Source organism: Trichomycterus rosablanca, chromosome 23, assembly GCF_030014385.1.
Source record: "Trichomycterus rosablanca isolate fTriRos1 chromosome 23, fTriRos1.hap1, whole genome shotgun sequence".
Lineage (NCBI taxonomy): Eukaryota > Metazoa > Chordata > Actinopteri > Siluriformes > Trichomycteridae > Trichomycterus > Trichomycterus rosablanca.
The window spans coordinates 18892830-18909053 of NC_086010.1; the positions used below are offsets into that span (position 1 = coordinate 18892830).

The 16224-nt window shown below is 45.6% G+C and overlaps 1 protein-coding gene across 1 annotated transcript in view; it reads right to left on the bottom strand.

The window, feature by feature from the left end:
- Window positions 1-1474: 1474 nt before the first annotated feature.
- The window catches only part of sema5a (sema domain, seven thrombospondin repeats (type 1 and type 1-like), transmembrane domain (TM) and short cytoplasmic domain, (semaphorin) 5A), a 124071-nt gene continuing 109321 nt past the window's right edge, over window positions 1475-16224 (bottom strand). Inside the window, exons 18-23 of the mRNA XM_062985554.1 lie at window positions 14093-14302; window positions 12359-12529; window positions 9939-10094; window positions 8361-8405; window positions 7407-7618; window positions 1475-3198 (exon numbers count right to left, since the gene is read on the bottom strand). Coding sequence (XP_062841624.1) covers window positions 3079-3198; window positions 7407-7618; window positions 8361-8405; window positions 9939-10094; window positions 12359-12529; window positions 14093-14302 — 914 coding nt within the window. The 3' untranslated portion in view covers window positions 1475-3078. The remainder of the gene's footprint in view (window positions 3199-7406; window positions 7619-8360; window positions 8406-9938; window positions 10095-12358; window positions 12530-14092; window positions 14303-16224) is intronic.

Below are 16224 nucleotides of genomic sequence, written 5' to 3' on the forward strand. Positions count from 1 at the left end.
AACCTTGAACACTAAACACACACCGCTCAGTTCTCACTGCTTCAGGTGTGAATAAAGGTACAAACGTTCCCGTTACAATCCAGACTTCGGAAGAACTTCATTTAAAAGATAATCAACGCTGATATCAGATGACTCACTTTCTGATTTATAATCCTCCATAAAGGCAACTTAATAAAAACAACACATTTACATTTTCAGCATTTAGCGGAGGCTTTTATTCAAAGCGACTCAGAGTACTGTGACAGTATATTGTCTAAGCAATTGAAAGTTAAGGGCCTTGCTCAAGGGCCCAACAGTGACAACCTGGCAGTGGTGGGGCTTGAACCAGTGACCTTTCGATTACTAGTCCAGTACCCTGTCATAACACATTATTAAAATGATTTAGTTACACTGTACAGAAGCTCTGGGGTGGCCTGGTGGGTAGCACTGTCACCTCACAGCAAGAAGGTCCTAGGTTCGATTCCCAGGCGGGGCGGTCCGGGTCCTTTCTGTGTGGAGTTTGCATGTTCTCCCCATGTCTGCTTTGGTTTCCTCCCACAGTCCAAAAACATGCAGTCGGGCTAATTGGAGACACTGAATTGCCCTATAGGTGAATGTGTGTGTGTGTGTGTGTGTGTGTGTGTGTGTGTGTGTGTGTATGTACGTGTGTTTGTGTGTATGTGTGTGCCTGTGTGCATGTACGTGTGTATGTGTTCGTGTGTGTATGTAAGTGTGTTTGTGTGTGTGTATGTGTGTGTCTGCCCTGTGATGGACTGGCGCTCCGTCCAGGGTGTTACTGTGTGCCTTGCGCCCATTGAAAAGCTGGGATAGGCTCCAGCACCCCCCCGACCCTGATTGGATAAGCGGGTTAAGAAAGTGAGTGAGTGAGTGTATAGGATGACAGGATACCCAGAAGGAACCTGTCCAGACCAGAGCTGGAGACTGAACCTGGGTTGCTGGAGTCGTGCAGCACCGATTCCTGGTGGGAAACTGTTTCCATGAGCGACTCCAGATCTATATGAAGGTCAGACGGTCGTGCTGGTGTGAATTTGGTCCTCGCAGACGTTCACCAGTTTCCACGTTAGCGTAAATGGAGCAGAACTCACATCCCTCTGCATGTCACATGACTCGACACTTAGACTTACCCGAAATACAGAGAGACCCTGAGGGACGGGCGCGGTCGTTTAAACTCAGCTCAAGGTAAACAGTGATCGATTGCGCCGGAACCGACCGGATCAGCGTTTCGGCAGCACGCCGGGAGTTGATTAATCGCGCGCGCCCGATTAGCCTCTAAACACGCCGAGCTCATCGGGTTGAAGGTTGATGGAGAGCGGCGCTCATGTGTGTAGCCACGTCCGGCGACTCCGATCCAGCATGGGCGTCACGGCGGAGTATCCTTCACGCATCCTGACTCGGTAAGGTTCACCATCCATCACGGTGGTTTATTAAACGCTTACGCAGCACCGAATCACCCAAACACACACACACACACAGCTGTAACAAGCTGCTTTAATTTATGCACAATAAAACAAGCAAACAGATAAAAAACAAACAAACAAACAAAACTGGTATAAAAATGAAACAGAAACGAATCACAGCGACGGATTTATACCGTAGTTCCTGGACGTTCTTTTCCCCCACCATGTGTTCCCAATCCGGTCGTCTCCAATTCCCTGCTGTTAGATTTATGCTGGCTGAAGAGAGCTGAGACTATCGTGCGCTCCCTCCGACCTCTCCGACCTGCATCAGCTTACAAGCTTTTAAGAACTGATCGTCCATAGCTGGTGCAGGCACCGACCACACAGTGGAAGCTGCACTTGTAAGCTGTGCTTGTATTGTAAAATAATATCTTTTTTTTACATCTCAAGACACACGACATGTTGAATTTAAAGGTGGACGAGCTAGAACAACAGAAGCACACGCGGGGTTCTATTAGTGTCGCCCGTGCACAGGAATCTGGGGCTACGGTGGGCGCAGACTCATGAGAACCGGACAGATAAAGACAGGAGAGTAAGGTCTGAATAAACTGTAAATATTTATGGAGGCTAATGCCTTTTATTTATGGATTTTCCCTTTTTCTCCCAATCGAGTTGTGCACTGATCTCTGTTATTTACCGTCTGTGTGCAGGTGCCTCGACCAGCCAGCAGAGGTCGCGATTACAGCAGTAATGAGGAAACCCTTCAGCCCGCCCACCATCAGACACAGCCAATCACGTCGGGCGATGGCACAGCTGGGATTCGAAGTTTTTTATACAGCTGCAGATGAGAATACGTCCAGAAAATACGGCATTCTTTATTTATTTTAAAGAAATGATTACAGCTTTTGTTTTTTGATAATAACAGATGAAACAGATTATCGTCCCTTTAAAAATATGAGCGTACGGTTCATTAATGATACTGATCCTTCATGGTCTTAGTTCAAATTAGCAAAACGTTAGTTATAAAAAATGTTGCGGTGTGTTTAGAGCGTTAATTCGCTTGTGTTAAAATGACACGACGCTGCCGGCGGGACAGAATGATGAACACAGAATATAACGGTTAAATCTACGGAAGCTACGCAGACGGACGGTTTGAGTTAAAGGTGCTGTACAGGAGATGAAAGCACGTATCCCCACTGTAGTAAACAAACACGGCGTTTTTTGGGCACCAATGTAGGAGGCACGAGGGCACTGCAGGGTCGCCGCTGGGTCAGGTTCTCTCTGGTCATTCTGGTCAGTGCTGGCAACCATGCAGACCAATAAAACAAAAACACAGCGAATGGAAATCATGCAAACACGCCGTCCTGCTGAAGTCCCAGAGTGTTTCCTTTATCGAGAGCACAGAGGTGCAGAGATCCCTCCATGAGAAGTTTTCAGAACGTTTCAGCACCACAGAGATGCCGTTTGTGTTTTTTGTTTTGCTCTATTAGAAGAGCAGAAGAGCTTCATGTTCTTGTTAGTCTGGTGAAGGTCCATCGACACGTGATTGTTAAAATGGTCCCACAGAAAACATCAAACAGTCAAACATCAAATCATAATAAAATTAAAAACAAATCCATGTACTGGCCGCGGTGGTGAAGAAATCGCAAATTAAAGAAGCACCGGTCGTAGAGATCCAGGATCAATAGTCGTCGTAGGTGTTCAGGTCTGTGAAGTAGGCGTTGGTGTAGGTTTTTCCAGCGAGCTGAGGGTTGAAGTATTTATTCCTTTCCTCCAGGATCAAGTTGTTCTTATTGAAAGCCTGCGGACGAGAGAGAGACGTGCGTGAGGCTCCACGTAAACGACTCAAACGTAATTTTAAAATAAAAAGCAAATGTTCGTGATGACGGCGTGAGCCAGTGATGCGCAGTAACACTCCGGAATACTATCAGTACCTCGTCTACAGATCAGGAGCAGCACATGTACTGGGTTGAGTTCTCTATTCCTGGATGCCCTTCTTTTCATTTTCCCCTTCTGTTACTCTAGTTCCTAAGTCCTCTGGTTCCCTTGCTTTCCTTGAACTCTAAGCCATCCAGTCCCCTGATTTCCTAATGTGTTTGAACCCCTGGTTCCCTCTAGTCCACGTCTCCTGGTCTTCTCAATCCTCCAGTGTCTGTTTCATTAGTTCCTTTGGTTAATTTATTCTCTCAGTCCTTCTAGTTTGTGTTTTACGAGTTCTTGTGGTTTTCTTATTTTTCCCAGCCCTCCTAATCTGGCTACCTAGTTTCTCTAGTTCTTTTTTTCAAAATTCCGTGTTTAACATGTCGTATTATTTATTAATTTTTAATGCATTTTCTCCCTTCTTCCCTGCGTCATGCTTCCTCTCTACTGGTGCTGACCCCCCTACCTGATTGAGGAGAGCGAGACTGACACCCCCCCTCAGACACGTGTGCAGTAGCCGACTGCATCGTTTCACCCGCACGAGGCGAGTTCATATGTGGCTCAGCCCTGTGCATGGAGAGCCACACCCTGATCAGCATCATTCCTCGACTCTGTGCAGTGCCATCAATCAGCCAGCAGAGGTCGTAATTGCAGCAGTTATGAGAGAGACCCTATCCGGCTCCCACCCTGTATGAACAACAGCCGAACGTTGCTCATTTAGCCCAGTTTTGGTGTGCTGGCGTATTTTACTGCTGCGCCACCTGAGCGGCTGTCTTATTATTTATTTTACGCTGTTATGTTGTTAAAAGTACATTGTCGGTATACTGTAGAGCTGCTAACAGTCGGAAACAAATTCCTTGTGTGTGCAAACAAACCTGATTTTTATTGTTTATTTACATTTGCGGCATTTAGCAGAAGCTTTTATCCAAAGTGACTTACAATTATCACTGAATACAATTTGAGGAATTGAGGGTTAAGGGCTTAAACCGGCAACCTTAAGATTACTAGTCCTGTACTCTAACCGCTGAGCAATTACTGCCCTGATTCCCTAACTCGTTCTACTGTTTTTCCTTTTACTCTCTTTTGTTTCCCTAATTTTTAATCACTTTACGTCCCCAGTGTTTGAATGTCTAAACCAAAATAAAAAAGATGAGGGTGCAGACCAAACTGGGACCATTTAAAACAACCATCAAAAGCAATAAATCAACATCTGATTCATTATGGACACAAACACAAACTGAAATGAAAATGTTAAAGAATAAGAAGTGAAGAGCATGACCGACATGGGCGTTTCACACTGACACTAACACACAGGGGGCAGAAACTTCCACCCCGCCGCCGCCCGCCCGTGTGCCCCCGTGTGTGCTGTAGGATGGGATGGAGGTGAAGAGATCGGGAGAAGGAATGCATGAGCACACCTGCCAGAGAACGAGAGAGTCACGGGGGAGGACAGACGGAGGAAGAGGACATGTGCTGATCGAGAGTTAGTAGAAAATCTCCAGGCGTCGGGTCACGCCAGTGTTAGTGGATAAAGCCTGGCGCATGCTGTGGTCATCCAGGGGCAAGAGTACAGAAACATCGGGCTGTGAAGAGGAAGGGAGCAGAACCAAATCAGGACTGAATCCTCCGAACTGACGCCCATCAGAAACACTATAAACACGTGAATATGATTGATCCTGTATCACAGATTATTAAGAGGATCCGTCATTCCTCACTAATGTGCTATTATAATAAAGAGTGCGGGATTAAAAGTATTAGGGACAATAATGCACAAAAGACACACCGATAAAAATACCTTTAAAATTAATGTTAGAATTTAAAAATAATTATTTAGCAGCTGTGCTAACACTACACATTCAGACCTGTGAACCACAGACTATTAAATCATAAGGATTAAAATACATTAATTCGAAACACTTATTGATGTATTTATTACTGTAAATAACTTCATGTTTTACTATTATTAATAACTGCTCTGTAGTTATGCAATATATGTAAAACTCAGGTTACCTTTAATCTTGGTTATGTTTGTGCTGTTTTTTTCGAACTTATATTGTTGAATTTTTATAGCGTGTATTGATGTATAATGCTACTGGGACTTTAATTTCCTTTGGGATCAATAAAGTATCTGTCTGTCTGTCTGTCTGTCTGTCTGTCTGTCTGTCTGTCTATCTATCTATCTATCTATCTATCTATCTATCTATCTATCTATCAGAGACATTTGCAGACGCTTTTATCCAAAGTGACTTACAGTTGTGACGATATAAAATCTAAGCAATTCTGGCAGTGGTGGGGCTTGAACCGGCAACCTTCTGATTACTGGATCAGAACCTTAATCACTAGGCTACAGCTGCCCTAAATTGTATTTTGGGGTCACCAAAGTGGATCATTCTGGTGCCTGAACCAAATTAGGCAGCATTTATGCCAACTGTCCATAATGATGCAAGCTTCCTTATTTTATCTGGTACTGAGGACCAGCCTGACCGGTCGATAGCACAGCAGAGATTTGAACCCTAGATCTCAGTAGTTGTGGGCAAGTGCAGCGCTCACCAACCTTTTTTGCACCACGGACCGGTTTCATATAAGATATAATTTCACAGACCGACGGGGACGGGGGACTTATAATAGAGAAACTATAGAATAGAGAATCAGTGTGAATCCTGAGCTTTTTTCGCTGCAATGAGACGCTGCTCCCACCTAGTGGTGATTGGAGACAATAACACCTGAAGAGTTTTGGAAATGTAATTGCTTTTGTAGCGTCTCTAATTATTTATTCTTTCTGTGAGGCCCGGGGACCACTGGGCTAGTGTATTTCACCGCTGCACCACTATATCCAGTACATCCAGTATCCTGCTGCCGTGCTGAGCTCCTGACCCACCTGATCCAGCTCATGCAGCTTTAGGTGATTAAACATTCGCCCCTCCTGCTCTGTGTAGAAACTATTTAATGAAAGTTTAACAGTAGTTTACACCAGTATTTGTGCCCTTTTTAAAAAGCTGTGTGAATGTTTCCCGGCGTAGTGCGCGGTGCTTTGAAATGCCAGCGCTGTCGGATATATAAACCTTCCATCCTCACGATAACAGAGTTTATGTGCATCTAATAGAAAATGTCAAATACTTCTGAATCATTTTTCAAATAAAAGAATGAGAAATGACACTTGATTATAAACATCTTTATCTACAGCGACACGTTTTCACCGCGTGTCTCTGTCTCTCAGATAAGCTCAGAGCTAAAGAGTCTGAACGCTGAGAGAGAGAGACGGTTTCAGCATGAAGTCTGTTTTACTGAGGAGGATTTTTTGCAGTATTTCCCCCGTGTGCTTATTCTCATCACACAAGCATGATTTTATTGGTTTTTATAATAATGTTATGGACTGTAGATGGTTAAACCTCTAAATTCTTGACAGCTAATATTAGAACATGCACTTTTTTGCACATTGGAGAACCACAACACATAGCTGCTTCTAAAAAAAATGCCGACCCGGTTGGATCTGGGTTTGATTTCTTTCCTCTTTTTTGAGAACTTGGTTGCCACAGGCGCTCTAAGCGCTTTCTCCGCTGTGGCTGTGTAATATTTAAACACGACCCATAGCTGCTAATAAAAAATGAGCCTTTGCCGCCCCTGGGTTGGTCATCGCAGGCGCTCTGAGCACTGTCTCCACTGTGGCTGCGGATGTTTCTGTTATTTTGGCCACTGCTTTTTGTTTGTTTGTTCTACCTTGATTAAGCATCCGGCAAACTGGGTTCATTTCCAGTTCTTGCAAATGTGGGGCTACAACTACCCCCCATTAAAATGAATTAAAAATCGTTGCTAATTACACCATAATTGAGGAGTTCCTATAGTTTTGTTTAACCTAAACCTGAGTAATAAAGTGTACAGATGTGTTTTAACATCAGCATATCACTGATAACTACAAAATAAACGTATTAAGGTGTTTGGAGCAGCGTATGAGTGTGTGAGACACTGATGGCTTTTCAGACTGAGACAGACTCACGTACAGAGAACACGTTACGTTCACAATCACAAGCAGTTTGATTCGAATCCCACATTAATAACAGAATAACGAAGGCAGAATGAAACTGTACTGACCTTGATGGCTTCCACCGTGTCGTATTTGTCCAGTTTGTTGATGTGGTTGGTGATGCTGGTGTTGAGAGGCACGGCCGAGATGGGATGGATGACGGTGGCGTCGTGTGACTGCTGCTGGTATCTCTGGCAGTAGGTGTAGACCAGCAGGGTGACCAAACAGCCCAGAATGGAGCTGCTCAGACCCACGGCGATCATGTGGAACACGTTAAAGTCTGTACGAAGACACAGAGCAGGGTGTCCACATACTTATGACTGTATAGTTTAGACTTCATGTATTTACCCTATACATTTAATTCATATATTAAATAGTTATTATGAGCACTGTGTTGAAAAATCTTGCTTTGTTACGGTCAGGGTCGCAGTGGGTCTGAAAAGCAGGTCGCCAGTCCATCACACACACACACACTTGCACACGCAGTCACACACACACACACACACTTGCACACATAGTCACGCACACACACACACCTTGCACATATAGTCACACTCACACATTCACACACATTCACAGATACACACACACACACACACACGCACACATAGTCACACACACACTTATACACACTTGCACACAGTCACACACACACACACACTTATACACACTTGCACACAGTCACACACACACTTGCACACATAGTCACAGTCACACACACATACTCTCTCTGACCACACACACACACACATATACACACTTGCACACATTCACACACACTTGCACACATTGTCACACACACACACACACACACACACACACACAGGGCAATTTGAAGTAGTTCCTATTATGCATGAATTTGTGGGAGGAAACCGGAGCACCCGGAGGAAACCCATATGGACACAGGGAGAACATGCAAACTCCACACAGTGAGGTGAGCGAGGTTGCTGAAGACTTGCTGTATAAATGTGAGTGTGTGATGTATGCTGGCAGCATGTAACACAGCGTATGTGAGTGATTACCTCCACAGCGCCGGTCCGTGTGACTCGAGTGGGCTACAGAAATCTCTGAGGAGAAGGAGAACAAAACACCGGTGTTAGCTGATAAGAGCAAAACAAACAGCTAATAACAAAGCTGGCACCCTCTGTGCCTCCCGCGGTGAATGCCAGGCGTAATTAAATGAAATGAAGCCCCGTAATGAAGTGTTTCCAAAGGCGTCTATAATGAATTCTGATGGAAAAGTGCCAACGTCCTCTCGGTACCGAGTCCTGAGACTGATCAAACTCATCTCCATATTCACACGTTCAGAGCTAACGGAGGAGAATATACGTGTAGCAGAGCGCTCGGCTCGGCTCGGGATCCGGAGCTGGGTCGTTTTTTTTTCTGCTGTAGCAAGATTTTTGGAACATGGCTGTGGGGATGCGCTTCAGTTCAGCATTAGTGAGGCTGATTTTTATACAGAACTCACCAAGCTATTGTCTGGTGTTTATATTCTGTATATTATAAATCGTACAGATCAGTGCTGAGGTTCTGTTAAAATCACACCATGTCGAGCTCTCTTCCTCTTTGTGTAGAAATGCAAATTGGCTCCGGCGCTGCATTACTGTAATGCGAGAGATCGATCAGGAAACTCTGATGAGAGACGAGACGAGCCACTAATTAGCCCCGTGAAGCCACAATCGATGGTTGGCGGGTCTTATGTTACGTTTTGTCGATAGGAATTGAAGCGGGAGTCTGTGTACCCTGCACTCGGTACAGACTGTGTTATATTAGGATTATATATGATATATTTCCTGTTTCCTTTAGTTCCTGCTCAGTGTAAATAAGGAAGCTGCAGGACGCAGATGAGGAGGATGCAGTAATGTGGGGTGATAATATACAGCAGTAAGGTGATGATGTGATGTGACAGCAGTCAGATGACAATGTGGCAGCAATGTGGGTGATGATGTGATGTGGCAGCAGTGGGGTGATAATGTGGCAGTAGTGTGTGTGATGATGTACAGTAGTGGGGTGATGATGTGATGTGGCAGCAGTTGGGTGATGTGATGTGGCAGCAGTGGGGTGATGATGTGATGTGGCAGCAGTGGGGTGATGATGTGATGTGGCAGCAGTGGGGTGATGCAGTGGGGTGATGATGTGATGATGTACAGCAGTGGGGTGATGCAGTGGGGTGATGATGTGAAGTGGCAGCAGTTGGGTGATGTGATGTGGCAGCAGTGGGGTGATGCAGTGGGGTGATGATGTGATGTGGCAGCAGTTGGGTGATGTGATGATGTACAGCAATGGGGTGATGCAGTGGAGTGATGATGTGATGTGGCAGCAGTGGGGTGATGATGTGATGTGGCAGCAGTGGGGTGATGCAGTGGGGTGATGATGTGATGTGGCAGCAGTGGAGTGATGATGTGATGTGGCAGCAGTGGGGTGATGATGTGATGATGTACAGCAGTGGGGTGATATGATGTGGTAACAGTGGGGTGATTGAGGCAGCAGTGGGGTGATGATGTGGCAGCAGTGGCGAGATGATGTGGCAGTAATGGGGTGATGATGTACAGTAGTGTGTGTGTGTGTGTGTGTGTGTGTGTGTTTGTGTGTGTCTCTACCTGGAATGAAGTTGGAGTCGGACGGACAGGGACGGGTCTCTGTACTGTTCCCTGAACACTGGTTCCCGGTGGGAAAGAGAACGTCGCAGTGACGGAGGCGGACCTGAGAGCCGGACGAGTCGCAGTGGGACCATTCAGACCAGTCAGACCAGCTCTCTGTAAAATACCCAAACACATGAACCAGGTTTATACGGGTTTCACCTGTAGATTAAAGTACAGGACTACTAACTGGAAGGTCACTGGTTCAAGCCACACATCTGCTAGGCTGCCACTGTTGGGCCCTTGAACATGGCCCTTAACCCTTAATTGCTTGCAATGTATACAGTCTCAGTTGTAAGTCACCCATCAAGGGTAGGTGCTGCACAGCAACATGGTTCCTAAGGATCTGGGTTCGATCCTTGGCTCCACTCACTGTCTGTAAGAAGTTAATCTTTTCCCTGAGTCTGTGTGGGTTTCCTCCAGGTACTCCGGTTTCTTCCCACATCCCCAAAAATACGCAAAGATATGAATATGATGCACAAAACAGACCCTATGTGTGGAGTATATTAACGTATATTGATGGTGGACTGCACCTCATGAGCAGTGGAAGGATACACAGAGAGTAACGTGGTCCGTTGTCTGTGCTGAGGCTCTCTGTCTCTCTGTAATAAAAAAGTTCCTGACCTCGCAAAAGCTCTCTGTACTTAATGAGCAGCAAGATTTCGGACTGGGGCGTTTATCAAGCTTTTGTCGAGGTGTCCACAAACTTTCAATCATATAATATAGTTACGCAACCGTTAGGAGCCTTGCTCAGGGGTCCAACAGTGCACCTGGGTGTTGGTTTAGCTTGACAGGAAGGACAGAAACAACACACCACACAGAACGTCACGACTCCAGGTGTGTTATATTATTCGGGAACAACACAGGCCGTCCCAGACAGGTGGCGTATTTACAGCTCGGTCATTTTTAATGCTTAATAAATATTAAAAAGCTTTAGTGTCTTTACGACCCAAAACAGCGGCACAGGACGCAACGTGGCAACGCGATAAACGGTGACATTTACGTTACAAGGAAAACATTTCAGAGCTTTATGAGGCATTAAAGTTAAAATTCATTAAAATGTACACAAAGCAATGAAAAGTAATTAGTGGTGGAGACATAAAGCTTAATGAAAGGTGTATAAGCTAGCACGCCGCTCCGTCTTCATTAGCATTCACTCCCCTCGTCCGTCCTCTCATCCCGGGCGATAGTAATAAACAGGGTGACGGGCGGAGCAGCCGAAAGGTCAGCGGGTAGTTTCACTCCGACTCGGACTAATGGGCAAACTGACATTTGGACGCAGGATCCTCGTTCATCTCAGCCGTTGTGTTTCGGTTGAATGTGGGGGTTCGACTCGACCTCTCCTCTCCCGGCTTTTGTGATGCTGCGTTCATGCTTCGCTTCGCCATAAAACGCGACGTTCTGATTTCAGTTTTTCGACCGGCCGAGCTTTTATACGCTACATTAGCGACGACAGAGCGCCAGCCTTTCAGTTTCTCGAGCACGCTTGTGTTTATACGCACTAACAGGGGCGCAATTTTCGTCCTGTGCACATCAGGGCTGCGTGTGTCACTCACTCACTATATTTTCCCCTATTTTCACACACTGTTTGTACTACATGTGAACGCATGAGCTCCTTTTATCTCTTATTTTAATGCAAAATGCATGTAACACAGTGGTGCAGCAGCAACCTGTCTCTCCTTACACCCCCCCAAAGCATGCAGAAGGTGGATTGGCTGCCTCTGGGAGATGCCCCGGCGCTTTGTGTGTTTCCAAATGTCACCAGAACACTTATTTTGAGTTATTTTTATCAAATAATATAGGAAATCTACCTTTCATAACACAAGTATTTAGAAGAAAGTATGTGGACACCCCTCCTTATCACAGAGTTCAGGTGAGTTCAGCCACGCCCACTGTCAACAGGTGTATTCATTTCATATGATTCCTAAAATAAATCATACGCTTTAAAATTTGGAGGCCAACAGTGAGGTGGAGGCGCTTTACTGACCAAGGTTTGATGGGCTTGATGTGAAGGACCCCCAGTGACCGCGCCAGGAAAAAACCCAGACCTCAACCCTTGTGAACTGCTTTGGGGTTAATTGGAATGTCTACTGTGAGCCAGGCTTACAGGTCTAACATCGGTCCCTGACTATGTGAGCACTCTCAAAATCTTTTATCAAGCTTATATTCAGGCGTCCACAAACTTTTGGCTATATAAAGAAGTTGTATTATTTACATTTATGTCATTTATAGACACTTTGATCCAAAGCAGAATACAATAATAATAATTGAATGTTATTTAACAAACTGAGGGTTAAGCACCTTGCTCAGAGGTCCAACAGTGCATATTTATGTTTAATGTGTGTGTGTGTGTGTGTGTGTGTGTGTGTGTGTGTGTGTACCTGGACAAGGTTGTGTGTTGCACAGAGCCTCCTCGGTGTGTAAGCCGAGGCAGATGTCCCCTCCGTAGGCGGAAGGGGGGTTACTGCAGGAACGGGTGCGGATGTAATGACCTCCGCCGCACGTCGCCGAACATCTGGACCACGAGGACCAACACGACCAGCTACCGTCCACTGCACACACACACACACACACACACACACAGAAATCAAGAGAGGTGTATTTAGGAAGGATCGACATTATTTATTTATTTATTTATTCGGATTTTCACGTCATGTTTTACACTTTGGTTACTGCTTACACAAGATTAATATCAAAAACTGTCATGGACAATTTTGTACTGTGGGAGGAAACCGGAGCTCCCAGAGGAAACCCACACAGACACGGGGAGAACATGCAAACTCCACACAGAAAGGGCCCGGAATGCTCCACCTGGGAATCAAACCCAGGACCTTCTTGCTGTGAGGAGACAGTGCTACCCACCGAGCCACCGTGCTGCCCTGTATCAACATTAAATGATCTGAGAATGTTTCCGTGATGGCTCGGCGTCCTGTTTGGGGCGTGGTACTGCGCTGTGCCCAGTCATTTCTGAGAAAACCCGGGTCCTCAGTGATCCAACCAGGACAGATCGGTGGTAAAACATGTAAAAGAAAAACTTTTATAATCAGTATAAATATAAAAAGTTGGAAGTGCTGCCGCTGTAAAATGAAACGTGTTAAGCGTCGTGTTCATGTACCGAGTCGTGTCGAGACAATCATTTTCCTCAAACTGCTCGAGTAAACTCAGCTAATTGGCTTTTACTGCGCGGTGCGTGTATCGTTCACGCCGACTCCAAACACACTCCACACACACACGCCGCTGTTCGTTTGTAATTAATAGCAAAATCTCATCTGTTCGTTCTCCTCATGTAAAACGATCGGATCCTAAAACTGAAGGAATGAGGTTGGAAACAGAGATCATGTCATTCGTTAGGATGAGGAAAGCATGAAGTCAGATTATCGATGCAGCAAACTCTGGAAGATCTGAGACGACTTCAAACTTCTCTTATTTCATCCCACGCTTCATAAAACACCACAGAAATATTCATATCACAGATATTCACTCTAATATGCTAGCACAGTGGTCCCCAACCACCGGGGCATGGACCAGTACCTGTCCGTGGGTCATTTATTACCAGGCCGCATAGAAAGAATTAATAATTAGAGACGCTACAAGAGCTATTACATTTCCAAAACTCTTCAATCACCACTAGGTGGGAGCAGAGTATCGTTGCAATAAAAAAAGCTCAGGATTCACACAGATTTTCCACCCCCGCCGGTCTGTGAAATGATATCTTACATGAAACCGGTCTGTGGTGCAAAACAGGTTGTGGTTTTGCCCACCAGCACTGAGATCCGGGTTCAGATCAAACCCAGAGGTTGAAGGCTGGCACGTGCTTCCTCCAAAACCCATAAAGCCAGCAAACTTTATCTTTAAACTATATAAGCGGGTGCCTGTGCGATGTGATTGGTCCGTTCAGACAAGCGTATGGAAGCATTTTAACGATATGATATTCCTGCTAGCATTACTCCAGTGTAAAATTACTAACAGCTAGAGTCATTTAGAAACTGATTACTAATTAGGGCGGCACGGTGGCTCGGTGGGTAGCACTGTCGCTTCACAGCAAGAAGGTCCTGGGTTCCAGTTCCAGGTGGAGCAGTAGGGGTCCTTTATGTGTGGAGTGTGTGTGCATTTACCTGGACAGGGCGTGGTGTTGCACTCCTGGTACTCCTGTGCGGGACCCAGACATGTGGTTCCTCCGTATTTGGGTTTGGGGTTCGTGCAGGTTCTCTTGCGGCTGCGCAGTCCGGAGCTGCAGTCGCGGCTGCACTGAGTCCACGAGCTCCACGCCGACCAGCCGCCGTTCACCGTCAGTCCGGTGATACGTCCCGAGCGCAGCGTGTCTCCTGAGACACACACACACACACACGCGCACACACACACACACGCACACACACACACACACACACAGGGTGCGTTAGGAAGTGAACACAGTAAACTGTGCAGCCTACACACATGACCTCCCGATGTCGATCTACCACGTGCACCAGTGATAAACAAGCTCTCAGACTTTCGAGGCGCCGCTCGCCAACTCTGGGCATCTGGGCGAGATTAGCGTGAGCTCCCCAGGCACCGTGACGCACCCGAGCAATTAATTTTTGGGGGATTTCAGACTTGGAGCGCTGATCTGATTAGCAGATGAAAGAGAAACACAGCCAGAGAGTTTCTACATTTTGTTTGGGGACGTTTATTAGTGCTGTGGACACGCGATTCACATTTTAAAACTCCTCACACGTGCACATTTAGGTGGGAATATGTTAACGTTAATGTGGACGCACCCCAGAGCTGAGATGGTAGGTAGACTGGTATGGTCCTTTCTTGGATGGAGCTCATTTTCTGTGTGCTTATTTACAGGGTTTGTTTATAATTGGACCCGAGCATCTATGATAGCAGTAAGACTTTATGAGGTTGCTCATTTATACCATTATCCAGTGAGAGCAGGAGAAAGTTGGTGAGCTGTTTAGAAGTGCAGAAAAAAATAAATAAAGAGACATGAAGTAAAAAAGATGCACTAAACATTTCAGCTTAATCATAACCACCCATAAATAATATTGAAGAGTAAATAAAGAAATAAGCTCCACTATAGTGAACAAAAACACCGAGTGGAAACACAGCCGGTCGTTATTGAGTGAATCTGCGGAACATGAAGAGGAAAGAAAGATACGAGTGTCAGGGAAGTGTCTTCAGCTCAATTAGTCAGTGAGAAGAACAAGAAAGAAAACAGAAAACATATAAAAATATAAAACTACGATGTTTTATGGAAGAGAGAGAGAATCAAGAAGCTTTAAAACATTACTGGGTAGCATTTAAAAGCAGAAAATCTCATCAGTGCTTAAATAAAAGCAGAAATTTGAAAGTTAAAGGAGCAGAAAAGTTTTCTGTGCTAAATTTAATTAACTAAAATTAATCACACAATAAAAGAGAAAGAAAAATCCGTCAGCGTTCAAATACATAAAAAATGCGCAGCTCAGTAATTCTCATTGCTCTAAAAAATAGGGATTTTTTTCAATACTTATTGCGCCCTGTCAGCTCTGCTATCGACCGACCAGGCGCCTCACAGACTCGACTGGCTGTGTCTGTTGGGAAATTTGGTCGAATGGTTGATTTGGTCGCATTTTCTCACAATTTATCGTAGTCAGTTTGTCTTCCGCTGCTGGTGGATCCCTGATTACAGTCGAGGAGGGTATATTGGTGCTCGCGCCTCCTCCGACCCGCGCGCAGCCCTTAGCGGAACCCTTTTTCACTCATGCATTCTGCACAGGCGCCTCGCTATCTGCCAATCAGGGTCCTTACACAGCGTTTAAAGACCCCAGTCATCCCTCCCTGCAGGCACTGCCAATTATGCCAGCTAGATGGTGCCCAGCCGACTGGTGGCAACGCCAAGTTTCGAACAGAGGAGTTCAGAATCTTGACGCTGGTGTGCTAGTGGAATATCCTGCTGCGCCACCTGGATATCGCTGCTGTAATTGCGGCCTCTGCTGGCTGGCCGTGGTGCTGCACAGAGACGGGGGATAACGGAGAGCAGTGCGTGACTCTTGGTGTGCTGTTCTGATCCCTGTGTGATTGGAGTGTGCAGCAGCAGAGGGAAAATAAAACCGGGGAATTGGATATGACTAGATTGGGACTTAATAAATCAAACTAAATAGCATGTCAAGTGAGGGCACTACCACGGGTTTAATTGCACACAGGCTGTGGTTTGAGGTGCATTGGGAAGCCGTGTGACCCTGTACTTTAGCTCCGTGGTTGATGAAATGACGAGATAACACGG